Source organism: Pungitius pungitius, chromosome 1 (assembly GCF_949316345.1).
Source record: "Pungitius pungitius chromosome 1, fPunPun2.1, whole genome shotgun sequence".
Lineage (NCBI taxonomy): Eukaryota > Metazoa > Chordata > Actinopteri > Perciformes > Gasterosteidae > Pungitius > Pungitius pungitius.
In genome coordinates, this window is record NC_084900.1 from 15,392,939 (window position 1) to 15,403,468 (window position 10,530).

The 10,530-nt window shown below is 46.0% G+C and overlaps 1 protein-coding gene across 1 annotated transcript; it reads right to left on the reverse strand.

The window, feature by feature from the left end:
* Positions 1 to 3: 3 nt before the first annotated feature.
* ren (renin) lies at positions 4 to 2,725 on the reverse strand (the record flags this gene model as incomplete). The annotated part of the gene is made up of 8 exons (XM_062566366.1): positions 2,649 to 2,725; positions 2,156 to 2,309; positions 1,634 to 1,757; positions 1,153 to 1,271; positions 857 to 1,053; positions 381 to 503; positions 159 to 300; positions 4 to 48 (listed from the first exon to the last, which is right to left on the reverse strand). Coding segments are annotated over exons 1-8 (981 nt in total), but the record flags the coding sequence as incomplete, so codon positions are not given.
* Between the last annotated feature and the right edge of the window lie 7,805 nt (positions 2,726 to 10,530).

Here is a 10,530-nt window from a genome sequence, read left to right on the forward strand (position 1 = left end):
AAAGGTGACGCTGGGCAACGACTTGACGGAGTCACAGTTGACTTTGTACTGGTGAGCAACAGTGATGACGGGTTGTTAATTTTTTGTTTAATATTTTTGTTTTTCTTTTATGGACAGACGTTTCTATGGGAAACAATGATGCGTGTGGGAAAGATTACTCCGCTTTCATCCAGCTGTGCTCCGATGGTTTTCATCAGTGCCGACACCGAGGAGGCGGGGCCTGTGATGTAGGAGGAGCCGGTGTCGATCACAGCTGTGCATCCCTCGGCGCAGAAATGCATCTCCATCCCCACGGAAACTCTGAAAGCACGAAGGAGGAGATGGATCACGGGACGCATTGTTTCTGAATGGCTGTGCAGCATGTTGCACAAACATCTCACCCTTTCATGGTAACTTCCCATTTGCCCGTCTGTCTGGTGTCCAAATAATTAAAGTTTCCGGTGTAGTAGTTTGGGTCGGTGCCGCCGAGGACCAGCTCTCCGCCGGGAGAGTGTTTCGGGTCCCTGAAAACATTCAAACAATCACCCTTGAAGCCATTTCCTTCCCCCTGCCCCCTCCTTTCTCTGATCCCTTTGGATTACGTTCAGGCATATGACCTATCACTCCTGTGTTCTCAACAAATTCCCAGGAAGCCGTCATCATCATTCCTCTTTGAAGGCTTTCCTTTTCACATTTCTGAGCATGATAAATGAACCGTGACTTATTTACGCCCTCTCAGCCTCATCCAAAGAGAGACCCTAGGCGGCCATAATACAAGTATATTATTTATGGTTCATTCTGCAAACACTAATAAAAAACACTTGCTTAAAAAAACATACGGCGGAGCAGGTGGAGGAGATCCGAGGACTAGACCCACCTGCTGTAGTAGACGGAGAACACCTCCTCCTTGAGGACGTGCTGAGACATGATGCGGTCGAACACCGGAGTGATGCCATCGATGGCCACGTTGGGGTAACCCATCCCCATCACTCCGTCGAATTTGGCAAAGATGAAAGGCATCGCCGACAGAGAGGCTGCCTCGGCGAACACCTGCACCACCGGAATACCTCCGACCTGCAAAAACGTGCCGGGGGGTCAGGAGTGTGGCCCGCAAACGGGAAATTGAAGCTGAAGACTTTATTTAAAGCAAAGACTTCTTTTTGGTGAACTCACCACGACCACGTCCTCGCTCAGAAACCCCCGGACATTCCCGGAGGCGTACTGGATGGAAAACCCCGTTCCGTTCTCGATGTAAGTGCGAGACTTGGAGGCGTCGTACCTGTTGTGGGTAACTAAAAAGTTCAAAAGGCATTTGAGTCGGTTAAACAAACCTGGGAACAATTCTCATTGTGGCCAACTTGTAAGCATAAGTTTTCATTTAGTTTCCAGTTTCCGAAATGATGCAACAGTACCGTTCATGTTCACATTTCTATCTTCTACCTACCTTTTTGGTCTCCACCAACTCCCCCGATTTTGAATTTTTCTGTTGGCTGTTAGTTGCAAACTGTGACTGTTTGATAATGAACTTGTTTGTTTTTATTACTGGAAACAGTAGCCGTATATCGAACCCTAATTCCCCCAAAGGATGAAAGCGTCTGTACTCGGCCCGTGAGGGAGACGGTTGTCTTTTGGCGGTTGGTGTGTTTGGACTTACAGCAGGCAGTGGAGAAAGGTGAGCAGCTTTGCGAAGGCACCCACAGGTTTGCGGAGCCGGTGTCAAACACCACGTTGAACATCTGGGCCGGGGAGCCGATGCTGATCTCCCCAAAGTACTGAGTCTGTTATGGGTGAACAATACAAACATACATTTCTACCAAGGGAAATTTCTAACTCCCATTACCGGCTTATTATGCTTTTGTTTATGTTCATATGAAATATTTCTAAAACTGTCTTTTTCCAAAAAATGTAATTTGAGGTCACGATGTCTGAGATTGAATAAGTATGACTCTTTCAAAGAGTTTTTCAATTTAAAGTAATTTTGACATACAGTTTTATTTTGAAAGCCTTTCTGATGAACGGCTTCTTTGAAATTGAAGACTCAAGACTGTTTTTGTCTTCCACAGTAAAACAGCAAATTCAGTTAACTTCGTCTCAGTTCGTTTGGATTTTCTCCCGTATGCGTGACCTTCACAAACACGACCTTCCTTTGAATAAGTAACACGCAAAATGCTCTCACGTCCAAGTAGTTGGTCAGAGTAGTGGGAACAGTCCCGTTCTTGTACTGGTGGTCGTCTCCGCTCTTCTGGGCCAACTCAGTCAAGACCTGCTCTGCAGAAACTCCCATCTCGCTCAGCGTCTCTCTGATGGAGGGCATCTTCTTCAGGGAGACTCTGTAATCACAGCAGACAGGCGGGATCACTCAAACACTAACGGTGTTTGTGATGACTAGAAATTCTCCAGTGCTATATTCATCACGCTAGTCATCGCCATTCGTACGCTTGGTCATCGTCCCAGTATGCTAATGTACCTTTAATAAATCACAGACTGCTTTGCTCTCAAGCGCCCTGCCATGAAAATAAACCAAAACACATGTTAAGCCAACACTGAAAACATTAGCTCTAATATTAACCAAAAAAACTCATTTGTCTTAATGTCTTTATGCCTGCTGTTGGGTTGCCGCCCTGTCTTCTTCCTACCGAGTAAATCCTCCCCAGGAAAAGAGTTCTCACCTTCTCAACGCGTGGGTGCAGGTCAAGCTGGACGACAGAGCAACCAAGCACATCCAGTAGTTCATCGCCGGTGCCATGGTGAATTCCCCGATGGCAGGTGGAAAATACGAGGCAGCAGTGAAGGCTCTGTCTGGTTATGCGAATATTGCACGTCCCTCAAGTTGTCAGTTCTGAACTGCCCGTCTGCGTCTCTTTCCGATGGACCCTTGAGCCTCTTTATACCGTGGGCTCTTCTCCACTGGCTCCACTAGAGGTGACCACTTGACGAAAAAACCTCCACTTCCCTCCTCCCAACCCCCCCCCACACACCACCCCGCCTTTCTGACTTGGTCACACAACCCCCTGCTGTGATAAACAGGTCCCAGTGGCGGGTTTGAACTTGTAAAACGTGTAAAAAATCGAAAAAACCTCTGACAGAAATCAGGGGTGCAGAGCTCCTGAGATGGCAGACGTCGGTGGGATAGACAACATGCGAGCGGAGTAATATGTTGCTTCTTCAAACTCAAGTTGCTTTAAGTTCCCAAGGATGCCAAGATGCATATAATGTGGAATGCGGTTTGCACAATTTATAACATTTTGTTCATTTTGCCACAGCCATCAATGCCTCATCTGTGAGACAAAAGAGTTTTACTCCTCTGTCGACCCTTTTCTACGAGACGTCTCTCCTCGCAGCATGTGCGCCGATTCTCTCGCTTAAACGGGCTTAGGACCAGAGGACACGCAGCAGATTCACTCGTCTGGTGTCCTTCCCTTTGCAACTTAAACATTCTGCGATCCTTTTCACTGGGAGGATTCCCACAGTATCTGACCTGTGAGGTTAGGGGTCGTGTTTTGGTGCTGCACCGACCCCCCCAGTCGAGGCAGAAGATACGCGGGGTCCACGTCACGCACGAGCACTGACTGAATAAGCGGAGGTCAGAGGTCGGCCACGACTCCCTCCCAAAAATGATAGAGTGGTCACTCGTTTTGCAGAGGCAGCGAAGATCCACAATAAGAGCAACTCCTGTTAGTTTGAGCTTACTATAATTAATGTGTACGGCTAATGTTACCTCTATTAGAGAATACATTCTAGTAATAATATATTTTAGGTTTGCAGTTTTGACTGCCTGCTAACTCGTTGCACCCTACGTTGTTTTGCCTAAAAGCTAACAACTAACCCACTGGTGGTCACCTCCTGGGTGTCTTATATCAGCCTTCTAGCTTACTTTGCCTTTTGAGGGTGCGAGGAAAAAATGCTGTTTTAACAATATTTCTATCCCCAAAATAAGTCCCTGTGGCAAACAATCTCACAGACTCGCCTAGTTTATTTCCCACAGTGCCTTGGCGGACCCCTGCGTCACTCGGACCTGGCCTTCCACCTTTACAGTTAGTCCACTCCACTGGTGGGCATGGGAAATGGAGACTTCCCGAAAAATTATATATCTGAGCTTCATGTGGGTTGCACTCTCATTAATATTACTCTCTGAGTAAGTGATGTATTTCTGGTCATTGAAACATCTTAAAGTAGGGCGATGTTGAAGTTAAAACAAACCAGAGCTGTCTGTCAGAGAAGAATGACATTGTGGAAGTTAATCCACTACCTTTAATTGTAACAGTAATGTAATTTTAGATTAGTTTGAATTAGTTGACATTTTTTACCGACCACATCCCAACAGTCCCCTTTAGATTCCGGGTATGAAAGAACGTCATGTGTGCATCCAATAAAACACACATAAAAGATAAACAGCACACACAGACTGTGTGAGAGTCGTCTTCACTTCAAAATGTTCCTTCTCTTTGACTCGGGAGCCACGCTTTGCAGCTCTTTAAACGTCTTCTCTTTCCTGGAAGTTGTGTCAGATGTTTTTGGCTTGGGAGGCGTACCGATTAATAAAGTGTACACAAAACCGCTCAAAGATTTTGACTCACAACTTTCACCGCATGCAGGAATGTCACAAGCCTGCTGATTCACTTGGGTCACGTGAAATAACGATGGTTTGAAAGTGAGACTGAGGCAGGAGAACGGTAAAGCCCCTGAAGGAAGATTCAAAAGGCATGTTGTCTGGAGGGTCTGAGGGTATTACAGCCGGTTGTGGGTCTTTACTGAAGGAAATGTGGAATAGTCAAACGTGATGATTCACTGGTGCTCACAACAGAACCGGCAGAACCAACTGAGTGATGATTTTCCGTCTGGCTAATTTACATTTACCACACGGTACAATATGTAGATGACGTCATGATTTTAATCCTACAGAAAAAGCATGCAACACTGACACTTTGACTAACAAAACTTGACACACCGTTCAGTGCATTGACCGATAGCAGGTAAAAAATAGGTACATTGGTTTTGACTCATGGTTCCCGTAAATGACTCTAAAACAATGTCCTTAATCCTTCTTCTCGTTTTACTTGAGCAGATGGAGAGCTTCATGAACGTATTATTCCTCTCGATCAGGTCTGCATGCAAAGACCTGACCTTACACAACCCTGCTGGTTGGGTTAGCTCTCTTCCCATCACGTGACCCTCTTTAAGTCTCTTACGGAACCCTGCAAGCTCGCTGCGAGTAGTCTGCGACTCTGGTAACACAGCGGCCCTTCAAAACACATGTGTCATGCACTGCCAAGCACTTTCTGATATTTTATGCTCACGCTGGTGCTTCCGGTTCCATTTCTACACACTTACAAATAAGGATATGTCATTTTGTTTTGTTTCTTTTGGCCCTGCAGCACGCAGAGCTGCCGACAAGCCCATCTGATGGAGGTCACCTCAGTCTCTTGTGTTTGACCTGGGGTGGTAAGGGGCCCGGAGTTCCTCAAGATGCAAGTCTCACGTACAGAAATCACATTCTGAGAGGTAACACTTGAGTTTCCCATCATACTAATGCAAGAGAACCCATGATCTAGAACCAAAACCAGCAACGGTAAGATGAATAAAAGCATCATGGTGAGAATGTGGTGCTAAGTCAGCACACCAACTACAGATGTCCTGATGTACCACCCTGGCTGCAGCTTGTACCGATGGAACGCACAAAAAAGAGCATTTAAGACACCACACCATCACTTTCTTTCAGCCAGTTGTACTGGAGACGATGACTTCTGTGGTTATATCGTAAGTCGTTAGGCGTTTGGCGGACAACCAGCGGACCGATCCCTCCGACACACTTTCACCTTCCAAAGAAAATCCCCTCTCAAAAACATCTTTAAATCAACAGGCACCGGGGTGCAATTCAGAGAAATAAAACTTTATGTGTAGATATAAATGGCAATCAACAGTATGATAATAAAACATCATCTGGCAATAATTGAAGTTCAGACATAATCAAACACAGCTAATGTTTGAAGATTTCTACATAATGGTCAAAAAGAAAAAAAAACATAGATTGATATAAAGGATATCTACTTTTATGCAACAGCAACTCATCAACTACAACACAATTTGACGCATAATACTGTTAATATGTAACTTTTATTATTGTCAGACCTACAAACCATCCGTGGAGAAAGAGCTCTGTCCATTCAGCTGAACTATTCCCTTATATCTGTTTTGGGTTTTCACATAATCACAGTTTCTCACAGGGAGGTTAAACATATTTATTCCCACCACAGTGAGGAGGTGTTTGAAGGAAATTAGACTGATGGGAAGGTATCACTCAATAAAAGTAGACTGACTCCCAAAAGTCACTTAACTATAAACGCTAACCAGCTGGTGAGAGCCACAAAATGCTAAAAGGTGCAGCTGGTTTCTACAAGTATGGCTGCAGAAACCAGAGAACGGGATTTCGGTCATGCTGATTTTATCCCCAGTTTTGTTTTTGAATATGAAGCCGTGAAATCCATATTTGAGACAATGAGAATGCGACTCCATCTGGAGACAATATGTGGGACAGTCCTCACAACAGGGGGTAAAAATGTAGAAATTGAAACCAAATGGTTCAGTGAAAACATACTTCATGTTCAAAGATATGCCACCCGTCCCCAAGAGCATCGTGCGTAAGAGATCTCACTATGATTCAGCATTCTTTTTCCACCAGTTTTTGGGTGCCCTATGGCGCTTTTATTTAATTATTATTTTCTCTAATTGTGGTGTGGTGAGGAGGGGAAGGGGGGGGTGAAACGGCCGCGTAAGGGACTCCCGCTTTGTCTGAGGATTAGGATTAATTCTAGAGCTGCAACTAACGATTATTTTAATAATCGATTCATCTGTCGATTATTTGTTCGATTAATCGATGAATCGGATAAAAAAATAAAAAATGTAAAAACATTAATTTCCAACCCTTTATTGAAAAATAGAACTGACTGTGCACTTCCTAAATATCTTTTGCACTAACAGATTGCTCCTTGAACATCCCTAAGTAAGCAAATAAAATGGACTAACACAAAAAACATACACACATCGCATGATGTATACTTTACAGCCGCCAAATTAAATATATTAGGCACAAAATCATGAATCATTGCCGTGGTGCTCCCGTGCCAGGCCATGTCGCTTTTGCATATCTTACAATCAGACATGTCAACCCTCCCGAATTTCAAAGCCCCTCCCGAAAATATCCCGGACCGACCTTTATCCTGATTTCAATATTACTGATATCAATATTGCTGCACCACCCGTCACTGGGCGCGCTGTTTCAGACCGAACAATAATAAAGGTTACACCTTGAAGTCGAGCGCGGCGATTAGAACGTAAAACTACTGGCGCTGCAAAGAGAACCGCAGCACCCCCCCCCCCCCCCCCCCGTTGCCCGCTAGGACCCGCACCCCCCATTTCAGCATTGGCTTCTCTTCCTCCGCATGTTTCAGAACAGTAGTACGGGTCTCTCCGATGTTCTGCTGCGCGAGCGCTCAACTTTTTTTTCCCCAGCTCTGCGCGGCGCGCGCAACTTTCTTTTAAAACTCAAATAGTCGTGCGACACAACGAATCGATAATGAAATTCATTGCCAACGCTTTTAATAATCGATTCTAATCGATTTCATCGATTCGTTGTTGCAGCCCTAATTAATTCATCACAGGAATCATAATGACTGTGGAGGACAAATAATTACTTCATAAATAAATAGATAAATTAATACAGGAATAAATATATGCTTAAATAAATAAATAAATGCTGAAATAAATACAGGAATATTTCAATGCTAAAAGAACAAATAAATTAACAAATAAATATGGAAATACACAAATTAACGTATCCATAACTGAATAAAAGGTCATAAACAAATACATATCATATATTCGTTTATACATTTCTGTTTATTCCGTTTATTTATCCATGTGTATGCTAATGAGGTTGGAGGTCCTAACCTCGGTCTGAAGCAGGATTGAACACAGGAATGACACGTCACACAGCCACGTTGACCTGCAGTATCGCTGCTGCCCAGCAGAGAGCAGCATTGGATTTAAAAAGCATCAGATCCCTCGCCACTGTGGGTTTGTGTGCAACTTACTACTAGATAATAGAAATAATAGAAATAGATAACAAGCCCAAAGAGTCTAAATAATAGTTATGAGGATATATGTGTCAGGGTTGTGGTGCTGGCGGAGGCAGGAACTCAAACGCGGCGTTTTAACAAAAGTTGGCCTGGAGACGGACAGCCAGTCGCATTACCTGGTCCCAGTCTGAATTAATGCCCCGAAATCGGGAAGCCCGCCAAAACAAGGCGGGGACGTCCCCGGGCCACATGGATTCCCTGGAACGGGTTCTGTGTGACAAAAACTCTGCTGAGTCCTTTTGTCGTGTCATTCCTCAAATGCGGAGTTTTAACAAAAATTACTTTTTAAATCCAAATCCCAAAAATCCAAAACCCATCAAGAGAAAAAAAAACAAAGACACAACAAAACTGAAGACATGCACACAGGCAACATGCAATGGTGCGACAAGGGACAAGAGACTGACATGCCACAGGGGAGGTGCAGGTGATTGGACACAGGTGGAAACAATCATCGACACTGCAGACAATCAAAAGGGAAGACAGGACAAGGCAGGAAGTGAAGTTACCCCAGGAACACGAGAGACATGACACTACAAAATAAAACAGGACATGGACCCAAACCGTAAGAATATGTACTGTATCAGCGTATGTATCATATGCAGAGGTGTGAAGTATTCACATTCATTACTCAAGTTGAAGTATAGATACTAGGGTTTAGAAATCCTTTTATAGAAGTTGAAGATTCAACTCAAGCCTTTTACATGAGTAAAAGTATAAAATTACTGGTTTCAAAACTACTTAAAGTATTAAAGTAAAAGTAATGTAAGGGAAATAAATTCTATTAAGGACAAACTCTTAATGTGACAACCTTGGAGTGACATTTTGTCGGCCAATGGGGAGGCGCGCGCGAGATATCTTGTAAATAAATGATTCCTGTCTTCATCATCTATGGCGCTCGTACAGGACGTCATCGGGATGTAAAAACAGGTCTTTGTCAGGGAGGCTAGGGCCACAAGGACCTGGAATCAAAAGCAGACTTGACACGAGGTAGTTAGAAGCAATTCTTGTCTTTAATCCAGGCGGAGGTTCGGTACACGGGTAATCAGGCAGAGGAGGCAGAAAAATCCAAGTCGGCAGGCAAAGGGTTACGGGTGGACAGAAAAGGTTCAGAACACGGGAAGGCACACTGGAGGATATCGCTGGTAAGCTCATGGGAGACAAGAGACAAACTGGCACAGAGCCATGTGTCGGCAAGGGCTAAATACACAGGGGAATGAGACACAGGTGTAATCAATAAGGGTGGGGCTTTGTAATCACGGGGGCGGCGGCATACAGGTAGGCGGTGTCTGAAATGAGAGAGAAGGGTGATTGACAGAAGATACACAGAAATCACTTTGTGGCCAAAATCCCCAGTCTGGGTGTTACAGTACCCCCCCTCCTAAGGCCGGCACCAGACGGCCCAGGCTCATCAGGGAACTTGAGGTGGAAGTCCCTGACGAGGTTAGGCCCCAAGATGTTGCGAGCTGGCTCCTACGACCTCTCCTCTGGCCCGTATCCCTCCCAATCTACCAGATACTGGAGGCCCCGACCGCGGCGTCGGACTGCCAAGAGCCGCTTGACGGTGTAGGTTGGTCCGCCATCAATGAGTCTGGGGGGTGGTGGGGCTTTGGTGGCAGGGACCAAGTGGCTCTCCTTGGCTGGCTTTAACCGGGCTACATGAAAAGTGGGATGCACTCTCATAGGTCTAGGGAGTTTAAGCCTCATGGCCGCAGGGTTGATCACCTTAGAGATGGGGAAGGGGCCAACGAACCTTGGCGCCAACTTGCGGGACTCCACACGAATGGGCAGGTCGCGCGTAGATAACCACACTCTCTGGCCGACCCGATAGTTAGGGGCTGGGGTCCGTCGTCGATCCGCCATCCTCTTCGACCGTGCAGCGCTCTTGAGGAGGGCCTGGCGGGCTCGGTCCCAGGTGCGGCGGCAACGCCGGACCATGGCCAGCGCCGAGGGCACCCTGGACTCCCTCTCTAGGGCAGGAAACAGGGGTGGCTGATAGCCATAGGCACACTGGAACGGGGAGAGGCCCGAAGACGAAGAAGGGAGTGTGTTGTGCGCATACTCAATCCAGATGAGGTTCTTGCACCAGGAGGTTGGGTCTTTGGAAACCAAACAGCGAAGGCCCGTCTCCAGCTCCTGGTTCAGATGCTCAGTCTGCCCATTGGATTCCGGGTGATAGCCAGAAGATAGACTGACCGTTGCTCCTAAGAGGCTGCAGAACTCTTTCCAAAACTTGGACACGAACTGGGGGCCCCGATCAGACACCACATCTGCAGGGAAACCATGGAGACGAAAAACGTGAGAGAGCACCGCCTCCGCGGTTCCCTTGGCGGAGGGCAGCTTAGGCAGGGGAATGAAATGGACCATCTTAGAGAACCGGTCGACCACCGTGAGGACGGTGGTGTTGCCCTCGGACCGG